The 19353-nt window shown below is 40.3% G+C and overlaps 1 protein-coding gene across 1 annotated transcript; it reads right to left on the minus strand.

Moving 5' to 3' along the window:
• Window positions 1-7944: 7944 nt before the first annotated feature.
• LOC145446163 (adhesion G-protein coupled receptor D1-like) lies at window positions 7945-12424 on the minus strand. Its single transcript, XM_080324399.1, has 2 exons — window positions 12193-12424; window positions 7945-9705 (listed from the first exon to the last, which is right to left on the minus strand). Exons 1-2 carry the CDS (start codon window positions 12299-12301, stop codon window positions 8093-8095), a joined length of 1722 nt encoding a protein of 573 aa, XP_080180525.1. The 5' UTR covers window positions 12302-12424; the 3' UTR covers window positions 7945-8092.
• Window positions 12425-19353: the final 6929 nt, after the last annotated feature.

Consider the following 19353-nt stretch of genomic DNA (forward strand, 5'->3'; position numbering starts at 1 on the left):
TTGTGAAAGAGCGATTACTTTTTCATTGTACAGGACTATGACATAAACTGAACATTAGGGCTCTTCAAAAATGACTGTTTTTCTCAAATCGTACTGGCTACTTGATAAAATTGTTAGGTTACCTAATTTAAGCCTACACACAAAATTTGCTTCAATTCCAGCCAGTAACCGCTTTGCTACAGGAGAAGGAAGTTTCTATTTATTATATAAAAATAAATAATAAAAAATTTGAAAATTTTCTGTTTACCCCATGAAAGTGTTAGGTTGTCTATAGAAACGATGCTCACCAAATTTGGTTCAATTCCAACCAGTGGAAGCGGAGTTCTTGCCGTCGAAAAATTTGGATTTGAATAAAATAGTATTTACGGTGAGCAGAACTATAATAAATAAACAAAGAATCGGTCACCGTAAATACTATTTTATTCAAATCCAAATTTTTCGACGGCAATAACTCCGCTTCCACTGGTTGGAATTGAACCAAATTTGGTGAGCATCGTTTCTATAGATACCCTAACACTTTGATGGGGTAAACAGAAAATTTTCAAATTTTTCATTATTCATTTTTATATAATAAATAGAAACTTTCTTCTCCTGTAGCAAAGCGGTTACTGGCTGGAATTGAACCAAATCTTCTGTGTAGGCTTAAATTAGGTAACCTAACAATTTTATCAAGTAGCCAGTACGATTTGAGAAAAAACGTCATTTTGAAGAGCCCTACTGAACATTCGTGAACAAGGAAGAGGTATTATACCAGTTAGTGACAGCACAAACGTCAGATTTTCAAATGCCACTGCTCATTATTACGTCAGAAGTGGCCCATTAGCTTTGCTCGTCATTGCGTAAAAAGCATCCGGCTATCCACACATAGTGAACAGATCAGGGCCGGCCAACCCGTGGCCCGCGAGAAGGTTTTGAGTGGCCCGCGAGGTAATTTCCGAAATTAGTAATATTATCAAAAATGGATTGCAAAGATTGTGAACTTGCAAGGCCAACCAAAAATTTGATTAGTCCGGACGAAAGACTTGAGATGTGATGACTAAAATATCAGTTCCGACGCATTGGCAGATCCATGAGCCAGTCACATTTTGGTAGATATTCGTACACTACAATAAAGCAGAATAATTTGCGATGGATTTATCAAAAGTACAAATTTTCTACACGCAACATGTTGTCACTCGATTTCTAGCTTTAAATATAGTTACGCCTTTGTGAAAATGAAAGAACGCCTAATGTATCAGATTGAGTCTAACTATATTCGCGATTACGAGACAAAGCGTCGTTCAATATATGCGACCTTGCATTTGCGCTCGCAGAAAGACCGTCGACTATGAAACCTAGGCACAAAATGATAGACGCATGTTGGTCAAAGCTTTCGATATCGATATGTCCAGGTGCCGAATATAGTCCATTCCTTGCAAACTGAGCCCAGCGATATACAGCAGGCCCGCAATATAGTCAAGTGACAATATAATTGACCTACGAACTTCGAAAAATTTTCGCGATTAGCGCGGCTAGTGGCCCGCGCAATAGTTCGTCATTCAAATGTGGCCCTTTGGCTGCAAAGGTTGGCCACCCATGGAATAGATATTCGATGTACATTAGTGTGATTGTAAGAACACTCAACGTGCTGTATATCAGGTTATCAATACATTCCAGACGCCACTACCTCGCAGCAGGATAATTAATCACCACTCTGTCTAGTTTAAAATAGTAACTTTTGTATTGATGTTTGGTTATGCTTGGTTAAACGCAATTTGACCGTTGCTGCTTGGCGAGCAGTAGGCTTATGTTGTACGAACGTTCACTGGACAAAGGTTTGAAATTTTGTAGCCTACTCGTCAAATAAAACATTACGGTTTCCACGACGAAGCATTAAAAATCACCAGCTGCTGATATATATCATAACCGAGCAGTTTCTGGTAATGGTCGTTTGCATTACATTATCTGTATGTTGAAGGCAGAATTTTATGTTCACTTTCTCTTATTCTCATATGATTGTACTTCAAACAGGCGCCAATCGTTATTTCCCAATTCTTTACTTAACATTTGAACCTGCCGTCATAGCAATGTTTGCGTGGCTCGTAGCTAGAATCATGACAAGAACAGCAAATCGTCCCCCACTCCAAACGTTGGTATTGCGCCCCCATAGGGTAGTAAATTTACAGGTAGAAGATTTAATTTCGTCAATAATATTGGTAATTGCATTATATTACTATTCATTTTTAATCCTCTCTAAGCCCCCGATGGTCAGATTTACCTGAAGAGCTGGGGGTACGTAATTCATAATTGTAACCTCTGGTATCTTGTAATAATTACTTTAGGGTATGTTGTTAATTCGTGATCTCCGGTCTGTTGTATAATGAAAAGATATTGTTGTGGCCCAAACGTAGCAGACTAAAAGAAATACTTGCGTGAGACGCACACACAAATTGCCATGTCTTTATTGCTCTGTGGGTGCCTGGGTGGCATTCGCATTGTAGTCTCAGATTGGAAGGACCAGACTAATAGTCACGCCCACTCAGCGCGGCTATTGACAATGAATACAAACTCCAAGTTTCGGCCCATGTCTTTCATTAGTAGCACACTTCGTGGATTCGCATATTGGCCGAAACTGCATTTGTCTTTTGGTGTGTCGTGGCGCGGTATTGACTGGCACCTAAATGCCGGTTACTATAAATTATGCATGCTTTTTTCTTGAGGAGAAGACATATGTATTTCAAAATCAAGCTATTTGGAGACATTTAAATCGCGATGCTCGTAAACAATTTTCAAGTTCATGAAATCTCTCGAAAATAGTTGGTTTGTGTTGGTTTACGAAATACTTTTGAGTCCCCTTCGAGCTCGCTCCCCACCCTATTAGGAAATTTGAGGTGCGGCAGTTGTGGACCTGGCAAGAATGCAAATCATTGGGTGCGGTAAAACGTCCTCTATAAAATGGGCAATGGGTACTTTATGACGTAACAAGCAAATGTCCCATCTTTTTTAAATAAAGTTATTTACTCATTAGGCCTTTTCAGCACAATCCATGTATTGTCTTCCAATATAACTTCTAAGATGCAAAATATATGTAATCGTGTGTAATTTGTGATTACTTTTCCAATGTAATCGTAATCGTAATCGCGTCATTCAGAAGTAATCGTAATCGCAATCGATTACATTCGCGAAGTAATCACCCCATGTCTGATCACTATAGATTACTAACCTACGGATAGATACGCAAGTCCCGTCGTTACGCTCCGGCAAGCAGTTACACTTGTTGCTGAGCAATCTAAAAGCAGCATAATTGGTGGAGTTATAGCTTGCGACCCGAAGGCTGAAATGTAATCAAACTGGTCTTAATCGAGAGCTACTGCCGCAATGATTCCGAAAATACGAATTAAAATCTTGTCGGGGATATGGAACCACCTCAAAACAGCCCTCAAAATCTGAAAATCGGCATTGTTCCAACAATGGCACCACCGCAACACGATGAACATAAAAATGGCAATTTCGTAAAGCGATTGTTCAGAACAATGCCGATTTTTAGATTTGGAGGGATGTTTTGACGTGATTTTAATTTGTATTCTCAGAATCAGTGCGACAGTAGCTCTCGATTAAGACCAGTTTCATTAAATTTCACCCCTCGGGTCGCAAGTTATAACACCACCAATTATACTGCTTCTAGATTGCTCAGCAGTAATTGTAGCTGCTTGCCGGAGCGTAACGACGAGCCCTGCGTATCTATCCGTAGGTTAGTAATCTATAATATCACTGAGCTATATAAACACAAAATATAGATTCAGTTGAAGGAAATATGAAAAGTATAGGCGGTATAGAACAGAGGTCAGACTTACACAACGAGATAATTCTAGTTATCTAATTTCACTAAATTAGAGAAAAATGCCTAATTCTAATCTAATTTGCGAAATGTTCCTATGCTCTAATTCTAATTCTAATCTAATTTGTGAAATGTTTCTATACTCTAATTTTAATTCTAATTGAACTTATTGTTCACCGGCATTTGTCTGCAACATTTTGCAGCGAGTTAACAAGAATATCCCTCTCGCGAAGGGTAATGCAGTGCCAAGCCACCATCGCATTACTTCGCCTACACCGTACAATCATAGTAGTTATTGTGACGAATAATATCCATGCTATCATAGTAGCTTAGCTTTGTAGTGTACGAACAACCTTCTAGCTTCGATGACAAACATAACAGCAGCAAAGATAAAGGATTGTTAACACAGGCTTGTTCACTTTCAACACCTCAACTACATCAAGAAAAAAAGGATGATTGCTCCAGATCTAACCAAGGAAATATGGTAGGGTTACCATACGTCCTCTTTTAAGAGGATTTGTCCTCTTTTTTGGCTTTTTTGAAAGTGTCCTCGGAGGACGCCCTTTTGTCCTCTTTTTTGAGATTTTGTCCTCTTTTTTGAAAATTTAGGTCATATATTTAGAGGAAAATGCGAATGACATGCCGTAAATTTGCACAGAAGTGACGCTCCGGTGGGCGAAAAGTTGACCTTTTTTTAATATAGTAGATGAAGTGGAAAGATATCTCTCAGCAGAGCATGAGAGGATGGACTGTGATTCTGGGTTACTGGAATAGAGCAAATCGTTTTCCTCATCTTGAGGCTTTCAGCCATGCAGGAGAACTGTTGGGCATGCTGAGCATGTAATTCTGCCATCGGACAGCACCTATTGAAACACCCGGAGTGTGCAAAACATTACAATATCAATCAGTTTTCCATAGTTGCTCGTGGTCGTTCTCTTTTTCATTTAAAGGTCCTTGAATCAACCATTATAAAGCTGCAAAAGCCGATCCTTTGCCGCCAGAAGGAACATCTCTACACGCTGGGAATCTTCCATTACTGTTTTTTATCATTTGACTGGTTTTACAGCTGATTTTGTGTGTGTGCTGTACCGTAAACGTGCGCTGTTTACTGCCGTTCGCGACTTTGTACTTGTCATTATTACGCCACAACGACAAAATTCTTCCTATATTTCGAACTTGGTTGACCTCATTTACTGGCGTTCACTGCTGAAGAGAGCCAGTCGAAAAGCATCCAGTGGAATAAATTTAACAATATGAACGTATTGTTTGCTGCAACTTTCAAGAAATATCAACAAACAAGATATACCGACAACTTTAAGAAGTATAAATTCATATATCAGCGGGGAATGCATGGAAAGGCCGATATACACCGATGTTATAAATCCAAATATGCAATATACAATGTTGTCCGACTTGAATGAGCAGTTGCGTGATATTATGACTTCGGCAAATTTATGTGTACCAGACTGACCCATATGAAGGTAACAAGTCAGTAGGCTACGACTATTCGCACAGAACGACCCACTGTCCTAGATAAGCCGAGGGATGACCTACATCTGACGCGCAAACAAATTTAATCAAAGGTTTACACCAATCGTATCAGCAATCAACAATGTCCTCGAACCATACTGCATCCATCACTGCTAAGGAAGTTGTTATAGAGTGGCATCGATAGTGAGAATGATGACAAGATTTCTGTGGTGGTGCAGAGTTGCGTGTTGCTCTGCTCTTGTTCTACTGGTGCTCGTGATTCTGATTTATGTCAGCGTTCTAGACAAGGCCGTGATAACGCCGAGATACCCATTGCCGTACAGACAGCTGAGCGACTCTCCAATTGCGGTGACGAGTCGAAATGCAATCCCCGACGAGGAAGATATATCTCCAGAACGTAGTCCTGCGTTGGCGTACGACTTCAGGCAGCAAGCGCGAAATTTCACGAGAGGTGGCGTACAAGTGAAGTGGGTACCAAACAAGAAGGTGTCGGAAAATGCAGGCATGTCGCTTGGACCTTTTGAAACCGGTAACGACAAGGCCGGAGAGCGACATTACAAGTTACAGGAATCGATTTGGAATATCGGAGAATCACGACAGGAATATGGGACGAAAAAGAAGAAAGAAAAGAGAATCGACGACAGCGACGACGAAAGTGATGACGAAGAGTCTCAAAATGTTTAGTATTCATTACAGCCCGATCGATATCGGATCTTTGAGTCGATAACAATGACTAGAACTTTCACAGGTAACCCTGATGTATTCAGCCGATATTCAAATGATATCGCCTGAAGCTTAGGGTTACGATACGTACTCTTTTTTTACTTTTTTGAAAGTGTCCTCGGAGGAGGCCCAGATGTTCTCTTTGTTGAGAATTTTGGTTGAATATAGGATTGAATTCGACTGAGATACAGTAATCAGCACCGAAGTAACGCCCAGGCGGCTATTTCGTGAGCTGAGCCGGAAAGTAAGTCTGAAAATCTTGAAAGTGTCCTCTTTTACGATTTCCAAAATATGGTAACCCTAATCTAGCTTAGAGCGTATTTCCAAAATCTCAGAGCATTAATTTTAACAGCTGTACTTCGATTGTTATGCTTAGACTATATGGACATCAAATAAACTAGAAAGGCCGCGTCTGGACACCTGCAAGCTATAAGAAATGTATCAATATTTCCATTCTAGTCGCAGATTATGGTTCTCTGGAGTCCCCTATGTTGTGAAGTCACGAAAATTACCAATACCGAAATTTCTTTCAAAGTGTGATATCGACTCGATGTTATCGGCGAACCAGTAATCGGTCGCGTTCTAACCCTCAACGTGGAAAGATAAGCTCCGCCTCCGTGGACCATGTAAGGGGAAAACGTAGCAGATTCTATTGTACCTGTACTGCAGTCTTAACTTGCGAGACTAGTTCCAACTTTAACTCTTAGTTTGAACATAATTTAACGAAAGCGAAACAATATAGAAATCGCGTTTATTAAATACAGCAATGAACTTGAATGACATTGAGGAAAGGTTATCATCGTTGACGAGGTTGATTTAGGGATGGTGTGAACGTGAGGTTCACGTTCGCGTTCTGTGTGTGAACCTCGGAAATTCAGAGGTTCACGTTCACAAACGAACCTTGGTAGGTTCTGCACTGTGAACCTTTTTTATATATTACAATTTTAACGTCATTATAACATTTTGGATGAAGTTTAATGCATTTCGATTGCGGGCCACTCTATGCATGGCGCTGGCAACATAAAAAATCAACACTAAACGAGCATGTATGACAATCTCAAAAATTTTACCTGCTTTGTTACAAATGTTTGCTCGAAATATCCAGCTTTCTGTTTGTGAATATTTAGTGACGCTCTGCTGTAAGCTTGACCCGCAATCACACAATATCAAGAGCGAAATACGCTACAGGTAAGTAGCCAGCGAATATGCCTATTCAACCAATCAATGAAATTGATATCGTCGTCTGATGTAAAAAAAACAAACTAGCAAGCGTACCGGGTCCATCTAGATTTCATATGTTTATTGTATCATAAAAACATATCCGGGCGATTCGGGTGCTGGCTACTGCTGTAGGTTAATGGGGTAAAACCCGTTTACACTCTGATCAATATCAACGTAGCAACACTCAGACGCCGAATACATTGTTTGGTCTGGCCCAGACCGTTAAGGCGTAAGCTTATATTCCTTGGCAAGTCCTCGTCGAAATTGTTGGCAAAGCGACGAAAGATATTGATTTTATGGGATTATTATATCATTTGATTGCTCCAGCTGCTACATTTGGCGACATTTAAAAAGTCAGTATGCGCGTCAGCATTGTGGCGTTATGTGGCCCGAGTCGTCGCTATAGGTATCGTGTATATAAATAAATTAAATATATATCACTTCACTGAAATGCAGGGTTGGAATTAGCAATATGACGTCACGTGACGTCACGAGGTTCACGTTCGCGTTCACACAGAACCTTTCAAAAAGGTTCGCGTTCACACGAACCTGAACCTTTCAGAGGTTCACACCATCCCTCTTGATATATCATTATCGTAGGAAAGAAGAAAGCATTAGAAGTAAATATATTGACAAGGCGAGTGACGAATGCATCGTACGTAGCCTACAACCGGTCGATGAAATAGTCAGCCGAGATCAAAGTGCATATTACCCTATTATTTCAAGTTACGCTTACGCAGCGGAAGGGCGTGTATTTGCAATTAATTGGTCTATATGTGGAGATACTTTCAGACAACTGCTTGTAAAATGTCAATAAATCACGAATGACAGAAAGGCAGACTACACCGTGTTCGAAGCGACGTAATTTGGTGACGTCCTTCTGTTGCCGATGGTGTATTTCACGCTATGAGATGCCAGCTTGCGTCGGATCGTCAACCTTAATTCGTGCTTTTGCACGCAATAAACGTAAAACAAACACGGTCCTTGGAGGAAAACGAATGCAAAATGAACATACGAAGGCACCAAGGTTTTATCCTGAACGATTCCCCCGATTAAATTCACGAGTGTAGATATCAACCAAGGGATGTTAAGAACTGTAGTGAGGACTACGATAGCCCTAAACGTTAGTACAGTTTTGGAATGAGAGCGACTTTCTCTCCTAAGCGCTTCAGGCGTATTTTCTACATCAGCAGACCGTATTTTCCAGACCACCACTCCCACCCACACCAGCACGACGATGTTAACGAATAAAGACAGCGATACAGTGGCGAAAATAGCGTTTGTCACCAATTCTGACGTACTCCAACAATACTCGTATTTGCGATACCGTGACACCTCCCGGTACAAGTCGTCCGTGTTCGATAAAACGGACTCTATCCTAGTTTTGATCAGGCTGTACGACTCCGCGCATTTGATAAAGCGGTCTCGGTGAATTTCTACAGCAGATATAACGCCGATAAAAAACAAAGGTAACATCCAGACAGCGACAGTAATACAGAAAGCGAGCCTACGGCTAGCGGAAAGAGCAGACTTGCACACGCGGCGATACAATATCAAGCCTTCCACTAATACCCAGAGCTCTGTGGTAACTAAAAAATAAATATGGAAAGTCGCGATGGCTGCGCATGCGTGGCGAGATAAAGGGTTAAAAAGAGCGATTCCAAAACCGGTTAGAAGAAAGGAATGACGTAAAAAAAGAGATACAGTCAAGTTGACTTGGGCGACGTATCGCTTGTTTGGGTCTTTGTAAACCCTGCGATATCTTATCAAGATTAACAAGGTCACGAATAAAAACAGCGTGGATATTACAGTCAGTGCGAAATACGTGGGCATTGAGTCGACTGACCCTGACAACGTTTGAAATCGTGTCTGAATCCCAATCACAGATACGCCGTTCACGTCGCATTGGCACGAAACTATTAAATCGTTGGACTGGCTGAGTTTTGTGCATCCATCATTAGTCCAAACTGTGTTATTCATTTGAACACACGATAATTCGACAGATTTATGCGTTATTTGATAACGATGTTGGGCATAGCTGTCGATTACGCGATCGTCCGTAACGTTAAACGAAATAATCACATTAGCTACGCTGCTATCTGACATCATAACGGTGGAATCGAGTTCCGGAAAACGCAGCCGTAAGATGTGCGAAATGTAACCCATCGTAATTAGAGTAGAATTGGGGGTGGCAGGTAATTTTACTTTTTGCCCAGAGCTTACGAGAACGTGAGTTAATGTATTTTGCGTCTTGAAAGACGAAATGTTGAAACTCCAACGGCAGTGCGATGCTTTATTGTGCTCCGTTGTGATGCAGTACTGGTTGCAGCGCTGGTCTTTTGGCAAGCGGATGAGTTTTTGGTTATTGAAGAACTTTGCAGAAGAGGGATTCGTTGAGTTTAGTAAGTTTTCTCCGCAGTGAAACGGTTGCGTGGTGTCGTGCGGTTCGCAATCTGGAAAATAGCGGCAATACGTCAACGCCCGACCAATGCTGATATATTCAGCCGGTATTCAAAAGATATGGCAGCTAGCATAAGACGCATTTACCTCACACCATTTGTTTGAACAGCTTTACAGTCATAGCTATGTTTGATAGCAATGATCTGACACGGACAATAATTGTCCGGACATTGATTGCAAGGATCGCGAGACAAAGGAGCGGTGAGGCAGTCTAGAGTTCCGTGGAATAATTTACCTGACGATCCCTTCAAATCACACGCACGGTATTTACGAATGTGATTTGTGATATATTCCCAATAAGCTAGACTTTATACAGACTCATTACCTAGCAGTTAACCACGTCATGTCAATAACACATCGCAAATATGGGACCATTGTCATGGTAATGAGGCAAAATTGAATAATATATTCACATTGAAACAAACCCGAATATTTACGGCTGGCACTCATCAGGGGTAATCTTCCGCAACTAGCAGAGAATTGAAAAGAATATTGTATATCAACAACCATATACAAAGTTGGTTTCCATTCTTTGCTGACGATTACCCCTGACGAGTGTCATCGTTAAAACGTCGTAATTTTGGCAACGCACCGACCAATCAATGTTATTTTGAGTCCCATTGTGTTGACGTACGGATAGGCTTGATTAGATATGCGCTTTTAGTAAAGGCACTCCCTGTCCCTAGCGGCCTATCTGACCCTGCTGACTTATGTACAGTACAGTGTACGTATATATGTACAATTGTATATTGTACAGTCGTACACTGTATCGTTAATTGCATCATAACAGCCAGTACCATAAGTTATTCGAGTTCGCTTGCGCGACAAACTACGTTGGATATCATACAACACCAAATTATCCAAGCGCATGTTCGTGATAACGGAAATTTCACTAATCCGACCAACTTCGTCGGTTGCATTAGAGATGTAATCAGTATTCAATAATATATACCAGAATATTTTCGGCTGACAGTCGCCAGGGGTGATCGTCAGCAACTAGTAGATATAACTGACCATTGAATTGAATTCTCTACTAATTGCCGCCCCTGGCGAGTGTGAGCCAAGAATACTAAGGTTTATTACAATATCAGTACATAATTCAATTGTATATTGAAGTTTTGTACCTCCAAGAGTCTATTCAAGTAATCACTATTATTAACAAATGCATGTTGTTTATATTCACCCATTGACTAATATTATATCAAGTAACAGTCCAGCCCGTAAAAAATCCCAGTACACATCTCAAAGAATGAAATTCTCCAAACGACTGACGGTATTAAGAAATCATGTCGGTAGTGACTGTCGAGCATGTGAAATCCTGCTTCTAATCGAAAATCTGGTTTGCGCTTTTATCTTCCGTAACATTTCATTCAGTTTGCACTTGTGCATGTCATTCATACCGTTGTGACAGCATAATAAGTGATACTCGATTCGAAGCCTGATCACACGAAACCTAATCCACATCTTTCCGGAGTGTTATTCGCTGCAGTCATATCGGCACGGTCAGCAAGCATAGGATAAGCAGGGTTGTAACCTAGTCACAAGGCTCCGAGTCACAAGTCAATCACAGTTTTATAGATTTGACTCGAGTCAAGTCGAGTCACTTTCAATTCACCACCGAGTCAAGTCCGAGTCCAAGTCAACGAGCAGAGGGCCGAGTCCGAGTCATGGTATTGGGACTCGAGTCGAGTCCAAGTCATTGTGTTGACTGTCAAGTTTCAAGTTAAAGGCTTGTTAAATCCACTTTTTATAACTCTGTTAGGTGATATCGAATGATTCGCATTTATAATATACTAATTTTCGTCATTTTTAGCAGTTTCTGGACGCATTTTCAAGTACCAGTACCAATAGACGAAATCCCAATAGTGTGATTACTTTACTATTCCTCGAAATTACAATGAAACGTGGGTCTTGGCCGTCTGAGTCTCGAGTCATATGACTTGGTTCGAGTCATGCGCAATGACTCGAGTCCAAGTCGAGTCAATACACAAATTGACTCGCGTCGAGTCGAGTCATTTCTGTATTTTGAGAAAATAACTCGAGTCAAGTCGAGTCATCTGAAAAGCGTGACTCGAGTCGGACTCGAGTCGAGTCATGACTCGAGTCATTACAGCAGACTTGGACAACTAGAAAATTTTCAGCTTTTCCAAATTAGATTAGAATTAGATTACCGGTATTTCGCTCTAATTTAGTGAAATTAGAAACTAGAATTATCTAGTTATCCAAGCATATACTTGGACAACTAGAAAAATCTCAGCTTTTCCAAATTAGATTAGAATTAGATTACTGGCATTTCGCTCTAATTTAGTGAAATTAGACAACTAGAATTATCTAGTTGTCCAAGTCTGCATTACAGCCCTGTGGATAAGGCTGGGAGTTGAAGGATTATTGTTCACACTTGGGAATTTTACCCGAAACACAAGATTGCCTTGCATAGAACGATACGACACAACTGTACAAGACAGTTTTTCCCACGTCACCTGATATCAAAGACTGACATCTCTTGTCGCTCATTGCCAACGCTCCTCCACCACTGCACCAAATATAAATGAAGAGTAATCCGAGGCCAGGTAACGTGATGGACGGCATTATGGTCTTCACGACACCATAGCATGGGACTGGAGAGGCTGCCGCGAAAAGGAATATGGTGTTCTATGTAATTAATCCATAACTGTAAGGCTGTAAATATCGACAACACTGTTGATATTTAACACTTGGAGACATAAATTTATGCTCTGCTCGCGAATTTTAATGCGGCAGCTAACAAGATCAAACGCTATGTGCACCAAGCACATTAATTTTTGATCGACGAGACAGCGAGCCTGCTGTACGCGAGGTAAAAGCAATCGACGTCAGGTCGTCTTTATTCGCAAATGTCAGGACTTCAAGGCATAGCCTACTACCTCATAACCGACCGTTTACACCAGTGTTTCTTAGCCTTTACCTGGCCAACCCTTACGCTAATCTGCAAGCCTTTGGCGAACCCCAAATTTTCGGATATAGAGTAAAGCTACCCCTTCACGCATCTAATACTTTACTACCGGTATAGAATACTGGTGCACAAAATAAACTGCGGAACAGTGTTAAGAGAATAAAACCATTAAAACATGATTTTCATGCAAAACTAGAAGATGATAATGGATATTTACTCCAAATCAGTCAGTGTGACTTCTGCTATATGAGCCGGGTGTGTGTCTCGACCTCAGCTGAACTCAGACTGGCTCGGCGAACCCCGGCTAAAAATCACTGGTTTGGACCCTGACCTAATAGCACTCAAGTCAATGACTCAAATTTCGGATTTCCATCACTGTGGCCTTCTAGTCTGTCTCATCGTTTTGATAACGACATAATAACAGGTCGTTCGTAACTGGCATGAAACATTTATTTGCTCGCATCGCAAGCTAGGTAGGCCACAGACAGCCACATTGAACGCTTCATCAGAACCTATCTTGATTATTTGATTACAAGCTTACACGTTGCATCCATCAAACAAATATTTCATGAATCAATGTCATTGTGATGAGAGTTATGTACTCGGAAACACGCCGTTGACTAATGCATTCGTCGGGCAGCGTCTTGGAAGACTTGTGGATATAGCAATTACAAAAACCAACTTTACGTGAGGAGATATTTGAATGCAAAGACGTAATGAATATTTATAAGGTATCGGTTAGACGCAGTCGTGTCATCAACAGGCATGTGGGTGGCGGGCCACTGCAATGCTGCAATGCAGAATTGGACAACTGTCTGTCAGTTTGAGTTGTCTAATTGGAGTAACTAGAGCGAATGCCCGTAATCTAATTTTAATCTTATTTGTGAAATGTTTGTATGCTCTCATGTTCATTCCTAACTAATTTCTGGCTTTCCTGAAAATACTACAACAGACCTGCATTGTGTGAAACGAGCCAAGGTTGGTGTACAGGCATTTACCATTCGCATGATTATTAGAATGAACTCTGGTTTTACAGGAAGTGAACTTGAGTTAATCATTATGAAACATTTGGAATAGCCTATATATTATGCTTGATTTTGTAAATCTGGTCACGAAGCAAGATAACCTGTTTATGAATTACATCCATGATGATGCGCGTGGAAAGTCAAGCAATTGCTGCTTCGCACAGCCCAATCTGCCGTGCATGGACAACTCTTAGCGATACAAAAACAAATATATAGTACAACTTTAGAATATTATATGTCGCGCACATAAATAAATACGGCATGAAATACGAATTTTCATCTATAGCTTTGATTGCGTTTCAAATATTGTTTTACTGTGAACAAAACCGTACACATCGCACCGTTCCTTGCTGAGTTGATTTCTTAGTCACTCTAAAGGCCAAGTAATCGTTCTCAACAAAGCAATCGAGAGTTTATGACAAATCATCTACTGGTTTAACATTTTTCCAAATGTATTTCACGTGTAGTTCAAATGTATAATTATAGAAATATGCCAGCGTGTAGCCTACGTCCTATATATATATAAGAAGCAAGCAAAAACAGTCGCCAAAACGAAAAATGGATCATGGATCACACTCTTCGCTAGTTCGGATTTCATTTATTTGCAATCTGACTTCTATAAATAATCGCAAGCGAAACAGTTACATGTACTAGTCCCAATTCTGTCTAATACAGCACAACGAAACGCATTCATTGTTGTCGAGCGTTGATTCGATTACCTAAAGAAGTACACCATACTAGCCGCGAAGGGTTCAGTGAATCGCAAAAGGCTAAAAACCATTTCTTTGTATTCTATACACACAGGCTGACTCGCAGGAATTGGTTTTAACACCCTCTGAGCAAGTTAAGTGTCGGCCATCCACACTATGCATACCGGAATGAGCTTAGATAAGGAAATGGGTGATAAATATTCGAACGCGGTACATCCTGTACTTAAATTCATTTCTTAACACGGAGAAAGCGAGTCGTCAGTGGAAATATAAGACTTCATAATTGTGTTCTCTATTTGGGCAGCACTGAGACAAAACTGTATTCAATATTGTTCGGGAAAAGCGTGTGTGTTTCACACCCAAACGGGTGGTACGCGAAACAGAACTGAACTGAAAATTATATCGTACTATTTCGTACGTGATTACGTGCATTGCATACATTCCTTCGCCTCTGTGCACCAGCATGATTTGGATTAAATTGGTATGTTTGATATATATCGTGGTGTGAGTCTGAGGAATGTTCTTGTTTCGTGTACCACGGGTCACATTCACAGCCGTATATCACGGATGGGTTTACTGGTGTGAAGTGAATACAAACTTTTTTCGCTGTGAGTGTATTATCTGGCGGCGTAGATCCAATACTTTCAAATACTGGGATTTTATTAGATGATAGTAACGCGCGGCAAACGTGTTGTATAGCTTAGCCACGAGAGGGAAGATGATTTAACATTCAAAAGTCTATATCCTGTTCCCGATTCAAGCTACAAATCCTAGCCTGGCCGAAACCCATACCGGTACTAATCTTTGGAGGGTACAATGTGCAAAAGACATAAAAATCCACACAATTTGACGAATCACTGCTATAACTGTCACCCGTCACGGGGGATTCTAGAGCACGGCTGTTACACAACGTAATCCACCAAGCCAGACGACTTCATGTTTGCTAAATCGACACAAAATCTAACAATCCATTTAACGTTGTAGAGGGCACTGTGCGCTGATAAATCGGAAAATAAAACTTAACCAAGGCGGACGCATATGAATGATTACCGATAAGGAACATACCGGTTTACTAGTTTTACAACATATCGAGCTCAGTGGTTGATAGGTAATTGGGTTTGATATATTACAACTAACCGGTATACCGTGAGCAATGGAACCATACGAATTTCATACCAACATATTGGCATTTATTTGTGGGGTTCATAAGTAAAAGTGCGTGAAAGGCCGCTCTTTTGCTCTGAATGGTTGGGCATGGGTACCGCAGTATTATACCATAAATAATGTATTATCGTGGCGCGAAATTCAATGTTAGGAATGGAAATTTCATTATCTTGAGTGCGCTCGGTTTTTTCTCCGCTTTCCGCTTACGATTAGATATACTAAAACAAATGTAATAAAATGGCCGATTGGCATAGATCCGATTGTTCCGAGATTTACATTCACCAGAATGATCGTTAAAGTGACGAATCGGTCATCAGTGGATATAATTAGCACTGCTGCGTGCAATAACACATGATTATTGTGATTCTCAACCTTTTTGGGCAAATTTTGCGGATCAGTGAACCTACAAAAATCAAAATTAGGCTAACCCAAAAATGACGACAAATGGATGCAACTAAACAGCAAATATTGTAAACTTCATTTAATTTTGTATGCTTGATATTAACACTTGTTATGCGGCAAGGTGCAGTCCCGTTAGAAACCACTAACTTGATTTTGATTGTTCAGTTTCTTTTGAAAAAATGTGACGTTGCTGTTTCTGCCAAATGACGCTAAATTGCACTGTCTAAATTTAACCAATTTCGTTTAATATGACTTCTTAGCTATCACACATACCTGACCTTAAACGTGTTTTAGGTTAGTTTGACAGATTTTAACAACACTTGCAGTCTTTTGACTTAGAGAACTCCAAAGTTTACCATGAACTCTATATATTTCGACACCATGCAAAAAACAATTTCAAATCAATTCAAAATTTGGGTGTCATTTCTATGATTAATGGACTAGAGTTCAAACTTTTTGAATAGTTGAGATATAAACTTGTAATACCGTATATTCGGCAAACCGGCCTTTGAGAACCACTATGCACTAATTAACAAGGCGTGTATTAGTACATTGTTTCGAGGCAGATATGTGCAATTGTGCATATTTCATCGCAAATATTGGGTTGGGACCCTGGCAGAGCATGCCCTAAAAGCGGAACTTATCCCGATTCATCTCTCACATCCTCAATGTTTAATAGTTTAGAGTTCTAGATGTCTCTGGGAAACAGTCCCGTTATAGTTTCGGCTTAATCGATGGTGATTGACCTATATGTGGAAAACAGAATACTTGAATAGTCATTAGTCATGCGTCAAATGTAAAACTGGACCACAGCAGTCTACAATCTACATAACAGTGGCGCAACGGATGAACTATGCTTCACTATACAGCTATATTTGAGTAAACAATGCACCATGATGCCCGGTTTTTTATACAGGTGCCTCTAATATAGAGCGAAACCCATTTTCAACGAATCGTGATACCCTTAGGCCAATTTTTCCATAAACGTGATTGACGCCTGATCTTGTGAATTTCGACGCCGTATAGCATGATGATTTAATCGCTGTCACGAGGCCATTTTCGAACGTCATCATGGAGCCTGTCGACGTAATGTAAACATACCATGCAAAGCGGATTATTTGCTGTTTGATACGACACTGTTGGCATTCGCGAAATGTAGCAATTTTGCCATGTACAGTCGACGCCGCTTAATTCGGACACTTTGGTTCCGCACACTACTTTTTTCGAATGAAGCCGAGACAAAGAGTTGTCCGAATGAAAGGTAATTCGGTTGCTCCTTTCATGCTCTCCCGTAAAGGTAGACAACTCATTAAAATTAGTGTACTGTTGCGTAGCAAATGAATTGCAGTTACGTTATGCTGCAGTATCCTAATGGGTACTGAACGCACCATCAGAATAGCTGTTTTGTACAGTATTTCGGTACCAAACATTTCGTCAAATACTATACACTGTATGACTGTGTAACACTGACATAGAGGGTTTTTAAATAGTGCAGTAATTCTTCAAATACAGTACTAAGCAGTGCGTAAAGGCTTGGAACGGTATTTTCACTAGATATAAGTACCAGAGATGAGCATGGATTAGGATTAGGTTTGAAAAAACAGGATTTGTGAAATTTTGTCGGATTTGGATTGGATTAGACATTTTTTTCAGAACGGATTAGGATTTGGATTGGATTTATCTATTTTCTGGGAGATTGAAATGTCGTGTGGCGAATGGCGACAAACTTTATTCAAATCAGTTATTAATGTACTTATGGTTACTAGGTTATTCTAATTCAAGTGAATCGTTGGTTGTAAAAGAAAATTTTCGAATCCCTCCATTGCATAAATTAGTTTTTTTTTCTGAATTTCCAGTTGGAATCGGATTAGGATTGGACATGGACTTGAATATGAAAAAGGTATGGATTAGGATTTGGATTTGAAGGTTCGGATTTGGATTGGATTAGGACATAGAAATTTCAAATCCGCTCATCTCTGATAAGTACGCCACCAGCAAAAGACCTTGAGCTGGGCAGAAAATCAATTCTGGAACAGACGTGCGCAATTGTACCGAAGCAAAAGCGACTATATGGCGCTGGAGTTCATTGTCGATTGTTACTGCGTGGATCGTCGTTGTTTTACCATATTTACACATCTTTTGTTAAATAATAAACCAAATACTGTTTCGTGCATCATAATCGGATGATTGGAATTGAGTTAATATACAGTTTAAAAGCTCGACATTGCATGGTCACAGGTCAGTAGACCGCCCGTGATATAGTATCAGTGTGGCCCACGATAACTTATCGTAGGCTACTGTATCAGGTTACGCTACATTTACTAAGCAATCACTTTACAAAAGACGGTTTCGATCGTTATGGATGGACAACGAGTTCTGGTGTCTACGACGAGAATTATATTAGATGCCGACAGCAGAAATATTCCCTTCATTATACCGTGACTAGCGTCGTCAGTTAGGTAATAATTGCTTGACAGTGGATACGTTTTGAGCACTAATGTACGACTTATTTGACCAAGCTGTTTTTCTTTCATCACAAGGTTTAAAACTCGATTGAGATTCGAGTACTCAAACCATTATGCCCACTGCGTTAATCTACATGTATTCACAACTGAACACATCGCGTGTCTTCACATTCCTCCGAAGCCTCTCTGATTTTTAAAATATGTTATTCATGATTTACAACTCCCAACACAGCCACAATCTACAGTTTGTTGTCCCGTGGCTTTGCCTGTGCTAACACCAACATTGCAGACGAGTCTAGCTCTTGCTATTCAAAACGTTTTTCCTTGTTAGTGGCGGTATGACACCAGACACCACAATTCATTACGCGGAAATTAGCGATTGCATTGTGCAGGATGAAACTATGATTATTATTTTATCTGAAGATGGGTGACTCGCTAGACGCTAGCTACATCTTTCCTTTCCCATTGCTCACGCCTACGAATAGAGAGGCATTTCAACTTCAACATTTCATCAACAATGACTGACTACGGTGACGGGCTGCGACATCATTAGCTCCCATTGAAAGACAACGTGTCTGGTGGACTTAACACTGCGTACAATGACGATGAGCCATATCCTCAGCACATTGTTTGGTGATATCTGCTGACGTGAGGAAACACTTTATTACAGGAAATCTGTTGATGCATAGATATTGACATAGTACGACCATTTCCAGATAATGCACTCGCACATGATACAATGTTCTTTCCAATTCTCTACTATAGTTGCTGACGATTACCGCTGACGAGCGTCAGGCGAAAATATTCGCGTTTATTTCAATATGAATATACCATTCAATTGTATGTCAAAGTTCTGTACCTCCAAAAAGCTCTTCGCATCATAAATATCTTGATATCTCGCGAACATATCAGCAATTTACGATACTCTCCTGCAGTCCTATAT

This window comes from Botryllus schlosseri, chromosome 9 (assembly GCF_051294905.1).
Source record: "Botryllus schlosseri isolate E-star chromosome 9, Bs_hap1, whole genome shotgun sequence".
NCBI classification, from domain to species: domain Eukaryota; kingdom Metazoa; phylum Chordata; class Ascidiacea; order Stolidobranchia; family Styelidae; genus Botryllus; species Botryllus schlosseri.

What these genes read in the sequence shown, in the direction of transcription:
- LOC145446163 (XM_080324399.1), bottom strand. Translation starts at nt 12,301, where the DNA reads ATGCCGTCCATCACGTTACCTGGCCTCGGATTACTCTTCATTTATATT. An exon ending in ATGTCAGTCTTTGATATCAG is followed by an intron (nt 9,706 to 12,192) that starts GTGACGTGGGAA and finishes GCTATTTTCCAG; the next exon opens with ATTGCGAACCGCACGACACC.